At 42.0% G+C, this 24,901-nt stretch overlaps 1 protein-coding gene across 2 annotated transcripts in view; it reads left to right on the top strand.

The window, feature by feature from the left end:
- The window catches only part of LOC139765664 (uncharacterized), a 137,924-nt gene that overhangs the window by 55,296 nt on the left and 57,727 nt on the right, over window positions 1-24,901 (top strand). For both annotated transcript variants that reach the window (XM_071693376.1, XM_071693386.1), the window contains exons 2-3: window positions 15,809-15,922; window positions 23,191-23,343. In XM_071693376.1, coding sequence (XP_071549477.1) covers window positions 23,209-23,343 — 135 coding nt within the window. In that variant the 5' untranslated portion in view covers window positions 15,809-15,922; window positions 23,191-23,208. The remainder of the gene's footprint in view (window positions 1-15,808; window positions 15,923-23,190; window positions 23,344-24,901) is intronic.

Raw genomic sequence — 24,901 nt, 5'->3', positions numbered from 1 at the left:
CTTACTGTGTGTGTGTGTGTGTGTGTGTGTGTATATATATATATATATATATATATATATATATATATATATGAAAGCCGGCAAGGCAGCAGGTTTGGATGGTATTGCAGTGGAATTTATTAAGAAAGGGGGTGACTGTATTGTTGACTGGTTGGTAAGGTTATTTAATGTATGTATGACTCATGGTGAGGTGCCTGAGGATTGGCGGAATGCGTGCATAGTGCCATTGTACAAAGGCAAAGGGGATAAGAGTGAGTGCTCAAATTACAGAGGTATAAGTTTGTTGAGTATTCCTGGTAAATTATATGGGAGGGTATTGATTGAGAGGGTGAAGGCATGTACAGAGCATCAGATTGGGGAAGAGCAGTGCGGTTTCAGAAGTGGTAGAGGATGTGTGGATCAGGTGTTTGCTTTGAAGAATGTATGTGAGAAATACTTAGAAAAGCAAATGGATTTGTATGTAGCATTTATGGATCTGGAGAAGGCATATGATAGAGTTGATAGAGATGCTCTGTGGAAGGTATTAAGAATATATGGTGTGGGAGGCAAGTTGTTAGAAGCAGTGAAAAGTTTTTATCGAGGATGTAAGGCATGTGTACGTGTAGGAAGAGAGGAAAGTGATTGGTTCTCAGTGAATGTAGGTTTGCGGCAGGGGTGTGTGATGTCTCCATGGTTGTTTAATTTGTTTATGGATGGGGTTGTTAGGGAGGTAAATGCAAGAGTCCTGGAAAGAGGGGCAAGTATGAAGTCTGTTGGGGATGAGAGAGCTTGGGAAGTGAGTCAGTTGTTGTTCGCTGATGATACAGCGCTGGTGGCTGATTCATGTGAGAAACTGCAGAAGCTGGTGACTGAGTTTGGTAAAGTGTGTGGAAGAAGAAAGTTGAGAGTAAATGTGAATAAGAGCAAGGTTATTAGGTACAGTAGGGGTGAGGGTCAAGTCAATTGGGAGGTGAGTTTGAATGGAGAAAAACTGGAGGAAGTGAAGTGTTTTAGATATCTGGGAGTGGATCTGTCAGCGGATGGAACCATGGAAGCGGAAGTGGATCATAGGGTGGGGGAGGGGGCGAAAATTTTGGGAGCCTTGAAAAATGTGTGGAAGTCGAGAACATTATCTCGGAAAGCAAAAATGGGTATGTTTGAGGGAATAGTGGTTCCAACAATGTTGTATGGTTGCGAGGCGTGGGCTATGGATAGAGATGTGCGCAGGAGGATGGATGTGCTGGAAATGAGATGTTTGAGGACAATGTGTGGTGTGAGGTGGTTTGATCGAGTAAGTAACGTAAGGGTAAGAGAGATGTGTGGAAATAAAAAGAGCGTGGTTGAGAGAGCAGAAGAGGGTGTTTTGAAATGGTTTGGGCACATGGAGAGAATGAGTGAGGAGAGATTGACCAAGAGGATATATGTGTCGGAGGTGGAGGGAACGAGGAGAAGAGGGAGACCAAATTGGAGGTGGAAAGATGGAGTGAAAAAGATTTTGTGTGATCGGGGCCTGAACATGCAGGAGGGTGAAAGGAGGGCAAGAAATAGAGTGAATTGGAGTCATGTGGTATACAGGGGTTGACGTGCTGTCAGTGGATTGAAGCAAGGCATGTGAAGCGTCTGGGGTAAACCATGGAAAGCTGTGTAGGTATGTATATTTGCGTGTGTGGACGTGTGTATGTACATGTGTATGGGGGGGGGGGGGGTTGGGCCATTTCTTTCGTCTGTTTCCTTGCGCTACCTCGCAAACGCGGGAGACAGCGACAAAGTATAAAAAAAAAAAAAAAAAATATATATATATATATATATATATATATATATATATATATATATATGTATGTATATATATGACAATGACTCCTTATAGTTTAAACTACACTCAACTTTTTAAAATGAACAGCACACCAACGAGATGCGTGCGTAATGACAGAGATGATTATGGTTCCTTCAGTTGAGCTGGGTTCAGGGACCGTAGTACAATCCAGTCATGTGGGTGGAATGGGATTTAGTAACAAGGATTGGTTAATGAACTCTTTAACTCTCTCCGCAAGAGCATGGATGAGGCTCTTATGTTATAAGGGCGTGAGATCTCGATCTTACACAAGACCGTGACAAAGACGACGAGGTTTTTCTTTGTCAGTCTTTTGTTATCAGTGTCACATAGACTGTCCTCTGGTCTCTGTGCCCTTGTGCCTTCGGGGACTATTCCAGTAACGAGCGTAAGGTTATAAACAGACTTTATAGGTTTAGATGTGTAGTAAAGATGTTAGGTACCGTTGCCAGTACGCCATGGAGTAGTTTTAGCAGAATAATTGAGTGAGTGACGCGTCTGGCGGCTGGAAAAAATAAAAGGACGTCTCCTCTGCATAGCAAGTTGTCACATGCTGTTACCGCACGAAACGGTTCCCACATAAGTTTGGGATGTCACCTCATATTTGTATAGTTGCGTATGGTAGACTATAAGGGGTCTATTTCAGTTTGGTAGCCTATAGCGGGTCGTGTTCAGGATATAGACCGTGATGGGTCTAAGTCAGTATGGTAGACTATGGCGGGTCTCGTTCAGTATGGTAGACTGTAGCGGGTCGAGTTCAGGATGGTAGACTAGAGCGGGTCTGTTTTAGTATGGTAGCCTATAGCGGGTCTATTTCAGTATGGTAGACAAGAGCGAGTCTCGTTCAATATGGAAGACGAAAGCGGGTCTATTTCAGTATGGTAGACTTTGGCGGGTCTGTTTCAGTATGGTCGACCACAGCGGGTCTATTTCAGTATGGTAGCCTATGGCGGGTCTCGTTCAGTATGGTAGACTAAAGCGAGTCTGTTGGTAGCTATAATACTGACTGCCTCTGTGTCTGGACGAGGATTTCTGGTGACTCGAGCATTTGTTTCGGGGTAAAGCATCAGCCAAGGTACCGTGGAAGGTGAGGTTTGAAGTACTGGACTTTCACTAACAGGCGAACTAGACTGCTGGTTGGGTTTTAAACAGACTGATTCAAGGACTATGGTCTGTGTGTATACACAGATATATACATCACAGTGAATTACTATGTCCATAGAATGTGTACAAGACCTCCCCACACGACAGGGACGGTTGAACGAACAATAGTCTGAAATATTTTACAAGTTGTTTTCTATGGTAACATAGACAAGGAAGTGGAGTTCAGTATCCAGGAACCAGGGTATTGTGGTGAGAGGTTCTGTGAAATTTGCAGTGTAGGCAGTAGAAACATGGTTACCCCATGGCCCTGAGATACAGATGGAAGATTGAAAAAGACTGACGAACTATTCTATAAAAGGTGCTATAAAGAAATGGAGCTTCGTAATGTGCTCTGATAGAGGTATAGGCAAGACTCCAGCCAGCCAGCATTTGTAGGGTAAAAGGAAGCAAAGAACGGATGTAGCAGGATAAGAAAGGAGGAACATATTAGGTTGGCAAAGAATATTGTCGACGAGGCATCAGAGGATCCAATACCTTTTCATGAATTCAGTAGGAGTAAATTGTAAGGTAAAGAGCAGCTAGCTGATCAGGCTAACGGATTCTGAGAGAAAAATTGTATAGGGTGATATACAGATATGTGAGGAACTAAATGACATGTTCACAGTGGAAGACACTATAGCCCCATCACCAATGAGGGGAATGGGAAAGGGGCCTTACAAAGCATAGAGATGTTTAGAAAAGACATTACTGAAGAGTCTTCACCGATACAAAGCTCATGGTCGATGATTAAGTCTCCATATATCTACGTGCAGATACACTTGACGAATCACCAGCGTTACTTATCAATTTTTTCGCCGGAGACAGGGAAACTCCCAAGGGAGTGGGAAAGAGGCAAACGTATCAGGAACATGGCTTCCTTAGTGCAGTCTGCAGGTCCAGCATACTTAAGATTAGAATGACTCAAGGAAACACATCGTGATAAGGATAACTCTGTCTATGATGGTCAGTAATGAATGAGGAGAGGAAATTTTTTTTGTTGCGTACGGACACAGTCCCCTCCCCTCGATGGCCTGGTAGGTAGCCTAGCCAATATCACCCCTGATTCTCTCGTCAGGGATGACCTAACACCACGAACTAAATAATAAGGGGTCGACGGTGACAGGCACACCCGCCTGGCCCATGACCGACAGCTGAACTCCAGTAATCTCTCTAGTAAAGCCGAAAGGAACAGTGCAACGAACAGCAGTTTTCAGCAAACTGTGTCGAAATTTCAGTTTTGATAAAACTTCACAACAGCATCTGTGTCGATTCAAATTTTGCTTGGAATTTGAGCAATCCGACCCTGAAAAATGGGGTCTGATATTCCCCTTAATGTTGTTGATAAACGAAATGCAAAGTCACTGGCCGGGACTAACACGAAGGTCCACCAAAATTAATAAAATGACTACAGTGTTGTTCATCACGCGCAGAGCGGCTCGGTAATCTTTTAGAAGCCTCGTCTGGGATTTCCGTCGTGACAATGTGTAACTCTGACTTGGTATGTGCTGGCTGACCTTGAACTTCATCTCGAGGGATCGAAGAGGGAGAAGTTGAGAGTGAACCGAGTGAGGCAAGTTCAGTGACGCATCGTTATTATTAGGTTATGACCTCCGTGGCATGAGGGTGTACTTTATGTCTGTTACAGTAAGGAGGTTGTGGTCCAGGCTGTGAGACAGACTGACCAGGAATTGTCGTACATACTGGTTTAGGGTTGGCATTAGGACCATTCACTTTGACCCTGGACAAGGGACATTGGCTCCGTAAAGAGCCAGACAGTTATAATTACATGAGAGAGATTAGGATGCAGCTTACCAGTCGGGTGAGGGTTTGGTGAACTATGGACAAACTCAAGATGAACTAAACATCCCCAAAGCGAATGATGTCGGTCAGTAGGGTAGACATGACGCTATTGGCCGTAATTTCCTCCCCTCAATTATTTTGCCCTGTATTTCAAGGAGGTCGCTTCCCCGAGAATGTGCAGGTGCAACATAGAAAATAAAATTGGCGAGTTTATCATACCCGTGCCTGCGTCTGTGTCTGACCACCCCACTTCCCTTCATAAATTCTCTAACACGTTGGGTTACCCAGCCTAGTCTACCCAAGCCAGTAGGTCTCGCTAGGAATTTTCTCCTCCATGGAGAGTCACGCAGTATCATGTGCGTGTAATCTGTGATGAACAACAGAACACGAAGTGATTGCAACACGATCACCATGTTTTGAGGTATGGTTTCTGTAGATTACTTGCTTTCCACGCAGTGCTGTAACACAGGTCCAGTTCAAGTTAATCTCCCGTGAATTTGAAGCCCAGTCAGCGAGACGTACTTGTGAAGTACCTCGCCTTCAGACGTGGTTGTGCTAACACTTAAGTGTGGGATGGGAAGGAAGAAAATGCTTGTCTATTGAGCAGTGTTTGGTAGTTACAAACGCCCCGTCGAAAGTCGACAGCCAATTTTTTCTTTAAATGTAGATATACAGACGGGGAACAGATATCCTTTCACCGTTAATTCCTTTTATATAGGTTTCACGTAGTTTTCAGCGTTGATAACAGTTAGTGAGCTGCGGCCACACCAGGCGGTGCCGCTGTCTTCCATCCGAGCTTCACCAAATTGACGTCGCCCATTGGCGGCCCAGGAAACGAAAACAAAGATGGCGGACTCCCAGCTGATTCCCTGATCTACATTGCCTCGCCCGATGACGTAACGACGGCTGAGCAGAGCGAGCGTGTTTACCCATCTGCGTGTGATCACCCATTATTATCATTATTAAAGTTTATTGGACAGAAACGGATACAGTGTTAGATCATTTACATGGCACAACAGTATGTGCATCACAAGGTGCATGAGTATGATCGAAAGACGATCACAACCAACTTGTATGAGAAAAAAAAAAAGAAGTCACATAGAATTAAGGAGCCTTGGAAAAGTATTTATTATTTTTACGATTATAGGCACTTAGAGTTGATGATAGAGCTGTTCATAGAGGGTCGCGCTATCATGTAGTCTATAAGTCTCGTGTCGAGAGTACCCTTCCTTCCCCCACACACCACACGACGCAGCTGGCGATGCTTATGGCCAGATAACTTCAGTCAGGAAACACTAGTAGAGTGTAGGAATTCCACATCTGCTGCCTCTAGAATATCGGTGTCATCCTAATATAGGAGTAAGGTGACCGTCTCTTGCCTCGACATTCCTCCAGCAGCTAAGGGACTCGAGTGAGCCCCATGGAGAGAGAGAGAGAGAGAGAGAGAGAGAGAGAGAGAGAGAGAGAGAGAGAGAGAGAGAGAGATAGGGTTGTCCCCAAGGCTTGCTGGCGAGTAATGTGAGCCACGGTGATAGGCCCGGAGACCTGACCCCGCAGATTGGTTTTGATTTTTGCTGCAAGAGCAGCGACTATGGTGTGCGTTCCTCCCCGTCCTGTAGGCGGTGGCGCAGAAGAGGATACAAAGCGCACGAAAGGTTTGAGCACTGGGGGGCCTCTGTGATTGAATTATAAGTTATATAGTGAGAAGTGTGTAAACAAGGATTGACATTGGTAAGTGTAAGTTTACAGAAGTTGGACAATAACAATTGAACTACGTATCAAGATATATAACAAGTTGACTATCATACAGCAAGGGAAACTTATGGTTCTTTTCAGTTATCGTCGGTAGAACATTGTCTTAGATGTAGTTCTTACACGTATCCTTGTAATGGTCTTTACGAATCATCTCTGACTTCGCTGATTTTACGACATTCATGTATGTATAATGTTGCCGGGTATGGCAGTAACTCCGTTGGTAATGTTTACATTGGCATTGGATACCATTCCTTGTGGTGGTGGCCAGCCCACAGCACGGGGTACCATTCCTTGTGGTGGTGGTCAGTGCACGGTACGGGCACCACCTCTGGTGGCTGGCGAGTCCCCAGCAAGTCCCTTGAGCCTAGTACTGCGGTGAGTCATGCTGTAACCCACACCAGCAGCGCCTGATGAGCACTTCCCTCCCACGCACCAGCACACACACACACACACACACACCCTTTCCCTCCCACCCACTAGTACCTCTCCCTCTCACCTAGCACCCTCCCCAATCTCCCAGCACCTCTCCCTCCCACCAGTACTTCTCCCACCCACCAGCACCTCTCCCTCCCACACCATCGGCCCCCTTCCACGCTACTTCACCCACAGAGGCATGGGAGAGGATGTGGGTAGCGTGTATATGCGCCGCGCAAGGCGGGAGGAAATACATAATTACCCAGCACAGTGCAGTAACAATGCTGCTAGTGATGCAGTCTCTCCTGTAGACGTCCTCCCTCCCTCCCTTCCCATCTCCGCTGCCCTCCATCTATGTCCCCCGGCTCTCCTTCCCTCACCCCAGGCTTGACACAGACCCACCGGCCATCCTCCTCAATTCTTCCACAGCGCTGAACGCTGCCAGAAGTCGCTAGACGAGGAAGAGCGACTCGCTAGCGTACCCTCCGTAGACAGGCGTCCTGTTGTGTACCACGCCCGTGTCAATGGGTCACAGTGCTCTCTCTCTCTCTCTCTCTCTCTCTCTCTCTCTCTCTCTCTCTCTCTCTCTCTCTCGGTACCAAGCACCATTGCCTCATCTCTATCACATCCTAACCGGTACGCAGTCTCTTACATAAACCACTCGTGACTATAATGACGTTATTAACACACACACACACACACACACACTATACTACGAGTCACCACACCTCCTCCCTCACTCACTCACTCACCCCTCTTCCTCCCCTTCACAGCGAACCGCCCGCCACCACACCCTCCGCCAGTAGGTCACCACACCTCACCATCATGTCATCACCCCTAACTTACACACACACACACACCACGACCCCTCAGCACCACATCTCACGCCACAGCACCTCATCACCACCACAACAGCTCGATATCATCGTCACCACACACACACCAGTTGGGTCGTTTCCCTGTCTCAGTGCCCGGTCACTGTGCGTCAGTACCACGTCACATCATCTCGCCACGCACATATTCACAACCCTCTCCACCACCACATTGTACCATTGCCACGCCTGAGCAACCCTGAGTCAACACACCACGTCCTCCCCTCACAACATCCCAGAGTTACTGAGAGAGAGAGAGAGAGAGAGAGAGAGAGAGAGAGAGAGAGAGAGAGAGAGAGAGAGAGAGAGAGAGAGAGAGAGAGATTTGTAGTTACCTAGGTATTGTTATAGTACAGGAAGCATATTGTATTACTCGTAGGGCCACATCTCTTTAAACTTCTCTGACGCCATACAACTTTCCTTTGTTCAGTATTCACAATTTCCTGTCCTAGGTTATTCCATTCGTCCGCTAGTCTTATAATATAGAAGGACTTCTATGTCAATTTTTCTAATATATTCGTTTAGTTTCTTTCCGTGCTCTTTGGTTACTCTCTCTCTCTCTCTCTCTCTCTCTCTCTCTCTCTCTCTCTCTCTCTCTCTCTCTCTCTCTCCATCTTTCAAACAACTGTTCATTGTTCGTATTGTCATTCTGATTTAGAAACCTGCAATCATGTCTTCTGTTCGTCACAACATCTTGGGCAAGTTCATAGTGTATAACTTCTCTTTCTAAGCTGTAATCTTTTTTTTTTCAGGTACTCTCTTTGTTGCCCTTCTCTTTACCTTTTCTGTCAATGGTTTAGGATCCTTTAAATGAGGTAACGAAACCCTAAAAGCAGAAGCAAATTCAGATATAACGTAAGTTGGCCACAGTTTACAGAACGCCGTATTCATGGACTGAAATGCAACCCTAGTGATTAACTCTACCTAGAACACTAAAAATGCAGTTCCCTGAAAAGCAGTGGAAGAAAAGGATAGCAAAGCAATGGTTCTCTCTCTCCCCCCAACCCTCCATTACCTCCTGCAACACGATGGACGGAAAACAAGTAGGGGGAAAGAAAAATACCTTGCAGGATTACTATGCCTGAAGGAAATTTTTATAGGAAAGTCAGAAGGCAGAATGAACATGAGCATGTCATGCACCCCCATCACCAACGACATGCATCCCTTCACTTTTTGTTATTGAGACTGTAGTAAGGATGAACTTGAGTTCCAACCTCCGAACATCCCATTTTTATATTGCTCCTGATATGGAAGAATGATACAGTATTTTATTCTTGGCGCTCTTAAACCAGGGGACACGGGCTAATTGATGTTGGGATGTTACTGCACCGTGACCAGTGAGAGATCAGTGATATACCATAAAGTTATGATGATGGATTAAATGCGTTATTCAGCACCGGAGAGTGACAAGTGATGATCAAGTCTAATTTAGAAGAGAGTGCGTGTGTTGCTCTGAACAACATGTTCTGGGAGCTTATTTTCCACGCGTCAGTAATGTCGTTGGTAAAGAAATATTTCGTGCCTATTGGTTAACCCTGTGACCTCTTCAAGTTTTAGTTCATTTTCTCTTCATGGTAGTGATGACGCTACTGTAAAGAAATTGTCATTATCGAGATTGTCAAGACCTTTATTTTGAAACATTTTCTTGATTTGCTTCGGAGACGCTTCTTACTTGGAGCCTATTTGATTCCCGCAGTCTGTCCTCATATGGTTTATTAAGCATGGAAGGAATCAATTTTGTTGCTTTTCGCTGCACTGCTTCCCGTTCAAGAATATCCTATCTTAAATAGGTTGCCCAGAACTGCACTGCATGCGTTTTCGAGGTAAGGTCTGACTAGACTTAGGTATAATGGAAAGTCTCTTGTTTTTCTTCTTTTAGGTCAGCTTCATGATAATGCTGGGAGAAGTTGAAGTTGGAGACAGTGACCACTAGATCCCTCACACAAGGGGGGTGTCTTTTACCCTGTGGCCCATCAGTCTATAATCGAAATTTTCTGTAAAGTCTTCGTGCTTGTTTACAGCTAACGCATTTATTGACGTTCAATAGCATTTGCCATTTTCGTGATCGTTCAGCAATTTTTTTTTCTCTAGATTCTCCTGTAATCGTGGCCTTCAGTAAATATAGCATTGCCGATCTTTATGGCATCTGTAAATTTGGTGACTAGATTGTTCGTCCCTATGTCAATAGCGTCGATAGAAGTGATGAGAATAATAGGCCCATATACGTGTCCCTGGGGGGCACGCGACTCGGCAAGTGACTAGGCTTCTGTCCAGTCATTACGCCTCACTGCCTCCTGGCACGTAGCTAGGCTGTACTGTCCAGTTTCCTATGCAACCAGTAAATCCTCAAGGCCTGGACTTTGTGCATTAGTTGAACGTGGGTGGACGTTATCGAATGCTTTTTTTAGAAGTACATAAATACAATGTCTCTTGCTTTAGTCTTATGGGTATTGACTTATCGCAATGACGTATTTACGATAAGATTCAAGATGGTTCGTTAGACATGGACTGCGCCTTCTAAAACCATGCTGTGTATGATGATTATTGATCAGACTGTGTCGTGTGAAGTGGGCTGCGATTCTGATAATCGACTCCAGCAGAAGTTTACAAATAACTGATGTGAGGTTCTTAAGGACGGTAAAATGCCAGGCACTTGGAAGCTTTCCGTTTTGAATATATGAGGAACGTCTGCCAGTCTCCTTGTCTTGCGGGACTGTTCCATCCTGGAGAGAGTTACTGAAAATGTAGGTTAACAGTTTTGGCAATTTCGTGTTTGACTTTTTTTTTTTATTCATTATTACTCGTGGATAAAGACGATCAGGACCTGGGCTTTTATTAGTACTTATTTTTTTTTTCAACGGTGACGGTACCTTCTGGTATTGTGTGAATGCTGTTTATCACTGTCTCAAAATATCGATTAGAAAGGTTCCTCAACATCTCCGTAAATGTTACTTATTTTAGATATAGCTGTAGAATCATTTAGGATCTCTGTTACTATCTGTTGCAGTTCTCAGTTCATACTCTCTCTTGGCTTGTTTGATCAGTCTTTTCACGAGAGAGAGAGAGAGAGAGAGAGAGAGAGAGAGAGAGAGAGAGTAGTGTTGCGTCGTGTCATTGCTTACTGGATCTTGTTTAGGGTGGATAATCAGACTTGCAGGACGCACCACGGTAAATTCACAAGGCTCATCGTACCCCCCCCCCCTCACACGGAAGGCTCATCGCATCCTGTGGAACAGCAACAAGAAAAGGAGGACAAGATGGAGGAGGAGGAGAGGATTGATCTTTCGAGAGACGACCTGATCCTTCAGGATCTTACGGTGTATGAACGTCCTTTAAGATGATATTCATGGGGGAATAATAGTCTCCTTCTGCTTTCTCATATATATCTCCCAGTCATTTGCACTCCTTCCCTGTAAGAACTGCCTAAACGCCTCTCTTTTCTCCTTCACCGGCAGCAACTTTACGTCTTCATCCCACCACTCACTACCCTCTCTAATCTGCCTACCCTCCCACCTTTCTCATGCCTCATGCATCTCTTGCACATGCCATCTCTGCTTATCTACATACCTGCCATTCCTCACCCACTCCCCTCACTTCATTTGTTCTCACCTTTTGCCATTCTGTACTCAATCTTTCCTGGTATTTCTTCACACAAGTCTCCTTTCCAAGCCCACTTGCTCTCACCACTTTCTTCTCCCCAACATTATCTCCTCTTTCTTGAAGACCTTTATAGATCTTCACCTTCGCCTCCATAAGATAGTGTTCAGATATCTCTCGCCATCCACTTTCAGTGTGTGTGTGTGTGTGTATATATATATATATATATATATATATCAAACTCCGCCTGTTCGAAGTTACACCGCGAGTGTAAAGTCATCTTTGGCGAGGCTGTTTTATTTGGGGGCACACTCTAGTCAAAGAACCCCTCTCTCTCCAAAGGAGTCTGCTTATCCCTGCTACTGGAAGTAACGCAGCGTTGAAGTGTAGGAGCCTTGAGGAAGGTTCTGGGTAACATCAGGACTCTTCCATAGAGATTGTTAATGGGGGTGATTACGAATTGATAGTTTGAATATTGTTTTGAAGTATTTCTTCGTTAATCTGTTCCTGTTCCATGGAGACAATGCATGATCACTTCTTTGTGGTTTGATGAAGATTTAGATATGTGTTTATTCCAGTGTTCTCTTAGAATTTAATTGCTCTGCTGTGTACGTACTTTTATGTTGAGCTGTTAGGGTTGTTTCGTGGATTCTGTTATGCGTTTAAGAGAGTGGATGGATGTCTCTAATTGGCAGCAAAGCTTAAGGCTTTGCTCTGGACGCTTCGTAAGATTTTGATGTATCAGTTGCTCAAACGTCATAAGTTAAGACTTAACATTAGTTGTATCTTTGTGTCCAGGTGTCTAGACTAATATAGTTTAGAGAGTATTTGCCCCTCCCCCTGTCTCCGGGTGTGCGAATCGATATGATTTGGAGAGCAGTGGCTCTTATCTTGTCTGCTTTTATTATATATATATATATATATATATATATATATATATATATATATATATATATATATATATATATTCTTTCTTTCATACTATTCGCCATTTCCCGCATTAGCGAGGTAGCATTGAGAACAGAGGACTGGGCCCTTGAGGGAATATCCTCACCTGGGCCCCTTCTCTGTTCCCTCTTTTGGAAAATATATATATATATATATATATATATATATATATATATATATATATTGGTATCTAAAGTTGCCACAGGTTATTCACACTTGATTGCCTTTGTCTTTGACTCGCAAGAAAGTGTAACTTTGACTGCAGTCGAGGTGTTTAGTATTCTTCCTAAGATTCACAAGAAAGTATAGCAGGATCTGCTGTATATTATTCTTTTCTTTAAGATTTACAAGACAAGAGTGATAGCCCACGTAAAGATAATTTGTATTTTTGTTTATTTTTCGCGTTAAAGAATTTAAAAGTACACCATTAAAGTATTTTAATATAATATAATCTAATTTAATGGTGTAAGTTTTAAACTTAACATCATTTTTTTAAAATTACTAAAATGCAGTTCCCGTTGCCCTTCCGCAGAGAACGTATTGTATCTTAGCGTCGTCTGTTTGTACAGTAAGTACTGATAATGCAACAGAGACCTGTACCGCAGCTGATGTTGAAATTAAGACTGGTTTCAATTTTCAAGGAAGTGAGCAGACTCACAAAACAACATAAATTATATGAACGAATAGAGTTGAGATGCTGGCCTTACTGGACAGCAGCGGAAATGCATTATAAGGGAACCGAGTCATGGTAAAACCTACGTTGGAGAACACTGGAGGTCAGCGATAGAGGAAAGAAGTGCGTTTTCAGTGATAGATGAAAGAATTGCGTTTTCCTAAGTCCCTCCTTTCCATTAAGACCTCAGCCTTTCTTAGTATCATTATCCTTTAGATTAGGAATTGAAATGCTGAATATACGGTCAACGTATTCAACTAAATTAGTATAATCCACGTGCTGTAATTTTTTTTTTCTTGCTCTTGAAAAGTTTGAATTAGGTCATGTTTACACCAGAGCAATCAAGAAAATGATGATTGATGTGAAAGCACGCACTGTGGCGTGATGCCAGTGAGCTAACTTACAGTGTAAGTTTACAAACGTTAAGAAGTTGCGACGTCCACGAAGAATAGAAACTGCAGAAACGAACACTTCCGTGTAAAATGATGCAGCGACGATGCACGTGTGGCACGAATTGTTTCCACTTACTGTCGAATGTTGGGAGCAAAGAGTTCCAACAGTATAGTGTTGGCTGGGGGAGACCGCTTGAGCCTCACACTTTGGTCTTGTTACCATTGCGGTGCGTGGTGCAGACCTCCGCTTGTCTCAACTCTTCCCTAGACAGTCCACTGGCAAAAGTTGATGAAAGTTTGCTTTACTCCAGCTCAGGGCAGCACATATCTGTATCAAGTATAATCATTGGCTGATATTGAATTAGGTTCAGTTCAACCCAGGTTGATGCTCGGTGTGTTCCAGGTGACTCAGGATAACGTTAAAAAAAAAAGGTTGAGAATGAGTCATGGGGTAAGAGATACGAAGAGAATGAATTGATGATAAGAATACGAGTTACAGTTATAAGGATACGAGTCTACAGTTAAATACATACAGACGAGTTACAGTTATATGAAGCTACAGTAAAGTACATACGGACATTACAGTGCAAAAGGACGGCACAGAACAAACAAAAGCACACATGGGTGATTAGGAGAGAAATTACCAACGTTTAAAATAGATCTATTCATAGGATTGTCACGCATGAACGGGGCAATATAATCTTTGCCTGAAGCCGTGTACTTTAGCGATCCCGTGGGGAGTCCGGGGTTAATGCTGCTGTCTGGGAGTGGAACACGATCCTGAGAACCCTTTTTTTTTTTTTTTTTTTTGGTAATTCTGCAGCAAAGCAAGTTACAGTACACCATCCTCTGATGAATCTCTCTCTCTCTCTCTCTCTCTCTCTCTCTCTCTCTCTCTCTCTCTCTCTCTCTCTCTCTCTCTCTCTCTCTCATTGGTGCTTACCGGATATCACGGCACGACATATGCCAGTAACCCATTCTCTCTGCAAAGGGATTGGTCTGTACAGTCAACCACCGAATTCTTCCTAACTTAGCTAAAACCAGGTTGGGTAGCCTAGCCCCTGAGGAAACTTGCTATCAAAGTAACTCACTACCGTAACTGACCGATTTCGACAAAACGCGTTGGTCATTGTTAATACTAACGTCGTAATTGATGGTTGATTACCATTGCTAATGCATCTGGGATGAAGGAAAGACGGAAAAATACATAAGGACTGTGCAATGCCTCTCAAGACTCAGTCGCCGGTCATCAAAACTTGCTACTCACCCCTATACTCTTCTCTCTTCCATGTTAGACAGTAGCCCGAAGCTTCTAACTATATTTCATCTCTTAATCCTCGTCCGATTTTCGTTACCTTCCTGTGGACTTCCTGTATTAAATCTGTGCTTCTTTATGAACGACGCTTAAAACTATTCTAGCTTTGACATCTTCGATGCGTGTCGCTTGCTGGATATTTCCTCATCCATGTCTCCTTCTCCGTTCTAAGTTAGGTTTTTATCTCTTGGTGACCTTGGCACCATCTGCAAACATGTCTCAGCCTTGTCTTGCTAAGTCATGCATCACAAGTAAAAAAAAAAAAAACGAATGGGCGGCCCAGCATGGCCAATGGCGTACTAATGATGAATTCATCCCAGTATATGGAGGCTCATCTGTCGTCCGATTCTCTCCCCTCTCCCACTGAATTAAGTTTCTATCCACTGAGGGACTCTTCCACTTATTCCTGCCTCAGGTCCAGCTTTTTAAAACCACCGCTTTTATGTAGTGTAGTGGCACGCTCTTTCTGGTAGTCCAGGTCCTCACATTCACTCCCTTTTTTCAATATGTCCAAAACAGATTTCGCTGCCTCAGAGAAGTTCTACACTGTGGCATTAGTGTATAGCTCTGTGTTCATAGTAATGCAAGTGACTTACCTCTAAAGTATCCTTAAAATCATGATAATTCCAAAGATAACTATGCATATATATATATATATATATATATATATATATATATATATATATATATATATATATATATATATTTTTTTTTTTTTTTTCATACTATTTGCCATTTCCCGCGTTAGCGAGGTAGCATTAAGAACAGAGAACTGGGCCTTAGAGAGAATATCCTCACCTGACCCCCTTCTCTGTTCCTTCTTTTGGAAAATTAAAAAAAAAAAGAAAGGGGAGGATTTCCAGCCACCCGCTCCCTCCCCTTTTAGTCGCCTTCTACGACACGCAGGGAATACGTGGGAAGTATTCTTTCTCCCCTATCCCCAGGGATGATATATATATATATATATATATATATATATATATATATATATATATATATATATATATATATAATAATAATAAAAATCGCCAGTAAATGGTGAACTTTGAATTTACGTAAGTTTTTTTAATAGCATTGTTTTGGTTTCAGTCTGTGCCTTGATCTGTCAAAACTAGCAACTACAGAGGGGCCTTAAAACACAACGGGCTAGCTGAGACAGAGCGCCTGCTTCCCTCTTCTCTCTTTTGAAGTTCTCAGTATCAGGTAAGTTATGCATCTGTCTGCCTTCGTCGTCGACAAAGTGCCCTGTATATACTGCATCATCAGAAATGGCTTAAAATCAGGACATTCCCATGCAGCTTTTATGTTCTTAAATATGGTCTTGCAGACTTCATCAGTAACTGATCGAGACGTGGTGTCTATTTTAGTGAAGACTATTCTTGTGTTGGGAGAGTCGTTACGGTTGGTAGTTGAAACGAAAGGAGTACTGATGGTAAGGAAGCAGTTAGCAGTGCTAGTGTTAATGCATCTGGTAGTTCTATAGATACTGAATGTGCTCATTTTGGTTGTAGTACAGGGTGTACGTACAGAGTGAAACTAGTCAGTACTTTAAGACCAATTCCTCTGTTATGAGAGTCAGCCCATAAGATATATATAATTTCTTTTTAGAATGAGGTAGGTACTTAGAATTTTCGCAGAACATGCCAAGAGGCAAATTATACTTCTTCAGATGTTGTAGCTCTGTTATATCATAAACATTTGGCTCTTCATATATACCTATCGAATGCTAGTCTACTTCTACGTAAATTAAGCCTGTTGTGCTTCATGAAAAATCTGATGGTGCTTGTAGATTAGCCTGTTAGCAAGCCATTACTAAAACCCATTATTTTAAAATCTGTTCATCATAGCTACCGTGTCAGGGGGCAGATATTATATCCGATTACTCAGCTTAAGAATGGAACGGATTACTTTTTTTCTTTTTAAAAGGTACCTACGTGCTAAGCATTATTTTTTTTTTTATTTCCTGTATTGTGTTCGGTTCCAAATATAAGAAATGGCAGTGCTGGATATTAGCGTCAGCCAGACTCATTCAATATGGTGCTAGTTTTGGTTGTGCTGGTAATACTATTGTCATGATGATGATGATGCACTAGTTTTGAGGGAGAGAAAACTGGTCGTAGCGCAGTTCGTTAGTGGCTATGTCAACATTTTTGTGGCCCGCTGAAATTGGAGTGCTGGATTATCATGGGATTGTTCTTGAAGGTTCTAAACTCATGAGAGGACGTGTTGGTGGTGGTTGTGGTGGTGGCTGTGCTGCTGCCGTAGTTATCAGTGTATTAACCTTTTTTTTTTTCTCCCAGTTTCTGGCACTCACGCTTACTCCCAGGTAGCAGCCTACGCCATTTCATCAAGAACGTCCACTGCTGCAGACACAACATGTCCACTGCTGCAGACACATGTCCATTGCTACAGACACAACATGTCCACTGCTGCAGACACAACATGTCCACTGCTGCAGACACAACATGTCCACTGCTGCAGACACAACATGTCCACTGCTGCAGACACATGTCCATTGCTACAGACACAACATGTCCACTGCTGCAGACACATGTCCACTGCTGCAGACACAACATGTCCACTGCTGCAGACACAACATGTCCACTGCTGCAGACACATGTCCATTGCTACAGACACATGTCCACTGCTGCAGACACATGTCCACTGCTGCAGACACAACATGTCCACTGCTGCAGACACAACATGGACCGCGCAATGTCCCATAATTGCAAGGTTTTTACCGTGTACGGCGCAGTCGGCCAGCCGTTATAGTTGCATCAGCGCCACACCACCGTGTCTGTAGGTCTACATCATCCATGCCGCTGTTGCAGATGCCTCATCGCTGTCGAAATTCTGGGACGAAAGATAAAACCCATCGAAGCGAGAGCGTCGACCAGGTCATGGCATGTGTTCCTGCAGTCATGGACATCCGAGTTCTTCCATCATCAAGGATGATCCAGCCCTGATATTCTTTTTTTTTTTTTTTCGTTGTACATTCGCATCTGATTCCGGCCATCAGCCTCCTCCACACCAGTTGCCGATTTATTTATGTAGTTCCTGATGCCCCAGGATAAAAACTGCAACCTTTTCTGTACATCGCAAGCAGACTCTCTTTAGTTTCCCCTCAGGAAAAAAGAAGGGTTGACATTCTTTACGAATTTAATACTGAAATGACTGGAAACAACTCCAGAGTCTCCCAAAGCTCTCCATATATAGTTCGACGACAGACTTGGCATTCGAACGCACCAGCGTCCGATTCCCTCGGGGCTGCTGGCGACTCGATGTCTACTACTTGCCTTTTATCGACCGTCTCAATACTCACCGATAGACTCGGCGAGACCCTGCCCAACCTGTATGCTCCGTACAATCTCTCAGACTTCACTGACAAACCATTTCAAAACACCACACCCTCTTCTGTTCTCTGAACCACACTCTTTTTATTACCACACATCTCTCTTACCCTTTCATTACTTACTAGATCAAACCACCTCACACCACATATTGTCCTCAAACATCTCATTTCCAACACATCCACCCTCCCCCGCACAACTCTTATCTATAGCCCACGCCTCGCAGCCATATAACATTGTCGGAACCACTATTCCTTCAAACATACCCATTTTTGCTTTCCGAGATAACGTTCTCGCCCTCCACACGTTTTTCAACACTCCCAGAATTTTTTCCCCCCTCCCCCACCCTATGACTCATTTCCGCTGCCAGTTCCATCCGCTGAAAATCCACTCCCAGATATCTAAAACAAGGAAACAGACGAAAGAATGGCCCAACCCACCCACATACACATGGTATATACATGCACGTCCGCACACGCATATATACATACCTATACATCTCAACGTATACATATATATACACACTCAGACATATACATATATACACATGTACATAATTCATACTGTCTGCCCTTATTCATTCTCGTCTCCACCCCGCCACACATGAAATGACAGCTCCCTCCCCCGCATGTGCGCGAGGTAGCGCTAGGAAAAGACAACAAAGGCCACGTTTGTTCACACTCAGTCTCTAGCTGTCATGTATAATGCACAGAAACCACAGCTTCCTTTCCACATCCAGGCCCAACAAAACTTTCCATGGTTTACCCCAGACACTTACCATGCCGTGGTTCAATCCATTGACAGCACGTCGACGCCGGTATACCACATCGTTCCAATTCACTCTATTCCTTGCACGCCTTTCACCATCCAGCATGTTCAAGCCCCGATCACTCAAAATCTTTTTCACTCCATCTTTCCACCTCCAATTTAGTCTCCCACTTCTCGTTCCTTCCACCTCTGACACATATATCCATTTTGTCAATCTTTCCTGACTCATTCTTTCTATATGACCAAACCATTTCAAAACACCCTCTTCTGCTCTCTCAACCACACTCTTTTTATTACCACACATCTCTCTTCCCCTTTCATTACTTATTCCATTATTATTGTTATTATTATCATTATTATGATTATTATTATCATTATTATTATTATTATTATTATGTGTATGTGGGTGTGTTGGGCCATTCTCTCGTCTGTTTCCTTGCACTGCCTCGCTAACGCGGGAGACAGCGACAGAGTATTATAAATAAATGAATATATTGATTGAGAGGGTGAAGGCATGTATAGAGCATCAGATTGGGGAAGAGCAGTGTGGTTTCAGAAGTGGTAGAGGATGTGTGGATCAGGTGTTTTCTTTGAAGAATGTATGTGAGAAATACTTAGAAAAACAGATGGATTTGCATGTATCATGTATGGATCTGGAGAAGGCATATGATGGAATTGATTGAGATGCTTTGTGGAATGTATTAAGAGTGGTGTGGGAGTGGGAGGCAAGTTGCTAGAAGCAGTGAAAAGTTTTTATTGAGGATGTAAGGCATGTGTACGAGTAGGAAGAAAGGAAAGTGATTGGTTCCCAGAGAATGTCAGTTTGTGGCAGGAGTGCGTGATGTCTCCATGGTTGTTTAATGTTTATGGATGGGGTTGTTAGGGAGGTAAATGCAAGAGTTTTGGAAAGAGGGACAAGTATGCAGTCTTTTGTGGAATTGAGTCAGGTGTTGTTCGCTGATGATATGGCACTAGTGGCTTATTTAGGTGAGAAACTGCAGAAGCTGGTGACTGAATTTGATAAAGTGTGTGAAAGAAGAAAGCTGAGAGTAAATGTGATTAAGAGCAAGGTTATTAGGAAGTGAAGTGTTTTAGATATCTGGGGGTGGATTTGGCAGCGGATGGAACCATGGAAGCATAAGTGAGTCACTGGGTGGGGGAGGGGACAAAAGTTCTGGAAGCGTTGAAAAATGTGTGGAAGGCGAGAACATTATCTCGGAAAGCGAAAATGGGTATTTTTGAAGGAATAGTGATTCCAACAATGTTATATGGTTGTAAGGCGTGGGCTATAGGTAGGGTTGAGCAGAGAAGGGTGGATATGTTGGAAATGAGATGTTTGAGGACAATTTGTGGTGCGAGGTGGTTTGATCGAGTAAGTAATGAAAGGGTAAGAGAGATGTGTGGTAATAAAAAGAGTGTGGTTGAGAGAGCAGAAGAGGATGTATTGAAATGGTTTAGTCACATGGAGAGAATGAGTGAGGACAGATTGACAAAGAGGATATATGTGTCAGAGGTGGAGGGAACGAGAAGTGGGAGACCACATTGGAGTTGGAAGGATGGAATGAAAACGTTTTTGAGCGATCGGGGCCTGAACATGCAGGAGGGTGAAAGGTGTGCAAGGAATCGTGTGAATTGGAACGATTTGGCATACTGGGGTTGATGTGCTGTCAATGGATTGAATCAGGGCATGTAAAGCGTCTGGGGTAAACCATGGAAAGTTTTGTGGGACCTGAATGTGTAAAAGGGAGCTGTGGTTTCGGTGCATTATACATGACAGCTAGAAACTGAGTGTGAACAAATGTGGCCTTTGTTGTCTTTTCCTAGCGCTACCTCGCGCACTTGCCAGGGGAGGGAGTTGTCATTCCATGTGTGACAAGATGGCAACGGCAATGAATAAAGGCAGCAAGTATGAATTGTGGACATGTGTATATATGTATATGTCTGTGTATGTATATGTTAAAATATATAGATATGTATATGTGTGTGTGTGTGTGTGTGGACGTGTATGTATATGCATGTGTATGTGGGCGGGTTGGGCCATTCTTTCATCTGTTTCCCTGCGCTACCTCGCTAACGCGGGAAACAGCGACGAAGTAGTATAATAATAATGATAATAATAATTATTATTATTTTTATTATTATTATTATTACTGAAACAATGAGTAGAAGCAGTTTTGTATAATGTACATGGGGTAACATGCTGACCAGTCTTAACAGATCATGTGAAATGGTCAGGTGAAACCACAGAATGGGCTGTAGGGCTTGGCTGGTTTCAGTACATCATAAATGAAACTAGAGTGGATGTGGGCAAATGAGGCTGCCAGTTGTCTCTTTTGATGCTGCCTACCTGTGGCGGAGAATAGTGAACCAGGATGAAAATAATTATTATTGCTATTATTAGTAGTAGTAGTAGTAATATTATTAATATTACTTTTATTATTATTATTATTATTATTATTATTATTATTATTATTATTATTATTACGTTTATTATTATTATTATTATTATTATTATTATTATTATTATTATTATTATTATTATTATTATTGTAATATATACAGTTTCCATAAAAAAAAAAAGTCCATCTTGCCATACATTTTCAAATGCAATGCCACACTTACATTTTGGTTCTTTGTCATCTCTCATTGGCCTTGATTACCATCTGCAGACATCTGGGCATGGAATTGGCAAGGTTCTTGAAGTATTTTAGGTCCATGTTATGGTTCCATAGGATCTTGATCTCCCTAATGAGGCGAAGTACTGATGGGGTGTTGCAGGAAGCAGCTGCCTCTGAACGCCTTGTGCACTTAGAAATTTCACATTTACCTACATTTCCTTGCTTCCAGGCAAGAATTTGGGCTTTCTCTTCCATTGAAAGGTAAGAGCCAAGCATTCTTAAGCACAGGTGTAAGAGATGATTTGCATTGAAGTGAAATTCCCAAAATGAAGTGGCCACCAGGAAGTGGAAAAAAAAAAAAAAAAGCACATCCTTCCTATAAGATAGCCTAAGGCACACTGAGGTGGGTTGCTGGTGCTCACACCATGAGGAACACTAGTCTCAGTGACCAGATGTATGAATTTCACCCTGAGAGCATCATATGCTTGTACCCACAACAACTTTAGTCGTGTATGTTTTTGCAGATACTGTACAGTCATTATAGTTGTTATAGGTATTGATATTATTTCTATTATTATCATTTCAGTATTATTATTTATTATTATTATTATTATTATTATTATTATTATCATTATTATACTTATTATTATTATTATTATGATTATTATTATTATCTTTATTGTTATTATTACTGTAATTTTTTGAATTTTCATATATATTCACCATTTCCTGAATTAGCGAAGTGGCATCAAGAACAGAGGACTGAGCCATAGAGAGAAAATCCTCACATGGAACTCTTCTCTGTTCCTTCTTTTGAAAAGGTAAAAGCTGTGGGCTCCCACCCCTTTTAATCACCTTCCACAACACACAGGGAATATGTGAGAGGTTTTCTTTCTCCCTTATCTTTAGGAATGATTATTGTAATTATTATTATTATTATTATTATTATTATTATTATTATTATTATTATAACAAGTAAAGGCAGACAGTAGGAATTATGTACATGTGGATATATGTATATGTCTGTGTGTGTATATATATGTGTACATTGAGATGTATAGGTATGTATATTGTGGACGTATATGTATATACATGTGTATGTGGGTGGGTTGGACCATTCTTTCGTCTGTTTCCTTGCGCTACCTCGCTAACGCGGGAGACCAACAAAGCAAAATAAATGAATATAATTATTATTATTATTATTATTATTATTATGATTATTATTATTATTGTTATTATTATTATTGGAGTGTTGCTGTTGAAAATCAGTTGACATTATTATCATCATAAGTAATCCCAAGCTTATTTTGGGGACCTTCAGTTTCAAGGCTGAGCAACTGCCAAAAACAAGGAAATAAGGACTTCTTTGGAGTGAAAAGTTCTTCACTGAGGCTGTTCCCTTTTGTAAAGTGATGGTGATACACTCTTGCTGAGGGTGACCACTAACAGTGTAAATGTGAGCAAGCAGAGTCTAATTACACTTCAGTTGACATTATTAACTTGTGATTTCTGTGAGCAAATGTGGCAGAACTATGGATGTCTAAATAAATTTTGCTGTATCCTCTGTGATGACTGTAATGCAGGAGAAATATGGGAAAAAAGCCATTACTCCTTGTTTTCTTCCACCCTCAACTGCCTTGTTAGAGAATGATGAAGATATAAATAATTGACTTTTTTTCTGAATATGGTGAGCTATTTATAGCTACTGATGATCTTGTGTCTTTTTTCATATCAGATAACTAGAGGTGATAAGATGGTGGCCATTGGAGTTGAGGAGGAGGAACATATACAACGGTCTGAATGGAACATTGCAACTCCCATACCAGAGGTGCCATTTGCACAGTATGTTATGGACAAGATGACCAGTGGTGGGGATAAAACTGCCCTAGTGAGTACCTCATCTGTTGCTGTTACAATTGTATCTCATATTGCATTCTCCCATTCTCTTATGTAAGTTTTTACTGCACAGTACATTATTTGTGCAGTAAGTGGAGAGAGGTCTACACTCATAGAACCCCATCTCTTAGATTTTTTTTCATTATGAAGTAGGTTTTTAAACTTTGGTATTCTGCTGGCATGTCTTAGTGGATTCCATTAAAACAGTACTTCTTCACTTCATTACCAACAAGAATCTTGTCTTACTTCTTGATTATGAATTTTGTTTATCATTGCTTCTTAGCTATGAACTCTGTTTACTTTATCATTGCATCAATTTTCATTATCCATTTGATCCAACTGATTTAGACTAAACTTTGAGACTATAATCAGGTTACCTCTGTTAGCCTATCATTAGAGCTCAGCGGTGTAACTTTTGATACCCTCTTTGTTATCCTTCTCTGAACTCTCCAAGTTAAGTTTTTTGTGCCTTTTGTGCACTGACCAGACTTGAGAAGCATAATCCAGATTTGGTGTAAAGTATGTTGAGAATAGTTTCCAAAATGTGTCCTTATCCATACACTTAAATGTAATTCTGATGAATGTAAGTAAATACTCTTGTTTTTGATTTTTTTTTTTTTTTTTCATACTATTCGCCATTTCCCGCGATAGCGAGGTAGCGTTAAGAACAGAGGACTGGGCCTTTGAGGGAATATCCTCACCTGGCCCCCTTCTCTGTTCCCTCTTTTGGAAAATTAAAAAAAAACGAGAGGGGAGGATTTCCAGCCCCCCGCTCCCTTCCCTTTTAGTCGCCTTCTACGACACGCAGGGAATACGTGGGAAGTATTCTTTCTCCCCTATCCCCAGGGATATGCTAAGAATATTTCATTGCTATAGAAAACTTGATCTTATGCCTCCCTCATGCTGAATTAAGTATTGAATTTTGATGTGCCTTTAATATTATTTTATTATTTTGTAAATGTAATTTCCTTGAGTTATTTCCTTTGAAGAACATAGGCATGTGTTTTGTGTACGCAGACAACAACTTTAGCACATTGTTGACCTTAGGTCTCTTTCACATGCTTATTGCTGCAGCGTATGTGCCCCAAGTCAGTCTTCATTCTGAGGCCTTCTTTTCCTGTATGCCATCCTCGTAATTTTGCACTTGCTGTGATGACCATTATGAGACCAAATTTATGGTTGGTTTAGGTCCCCTTGTTAGCATCATGACGCAATCACCATTGTTCTTTACTTCACGTATGACCATGGCATCATCAACAAACACATTTAAGTCATATTCTAGTCGATCAGGCAAGTCATTTACATATGCTACACAGGTCTATCTTGCTTTAAACAAGGGATGTGTCCCTGGAAAATGGTATTCAAAGCAAGTTTACTTAAAGCAAACCACTTTTAACAAAGTACTAAAGGAGATATTTTACAAGCCCTCTTCAAGACTTAGTATTATACATTGTTTTCTCAAAGGAACAGCAAATACAAATATTACCTTTATAATGTAATATAATTCAGTACAAATACATACAAGTGAATACTCACCAAAAGGTTGGTTT

The sequence above is a fragment of the Panulirus ornatus genome, chromosome 4, assembly GCF_036320965.1.
Source record: "Panulirus ornatus isolate Po-2019 chromosome 4, ASM3632096v1, whole genome shotgun sequence".
NCBI lineage: Eukaryota > Metazoa > Arthropoda > Malacostraca > Decapoda > Palinuridae > Panulirus > Panulirus ornatus.
This window is presented reverse-complemented; position numbering and strand designations above follow the sequence as displayed.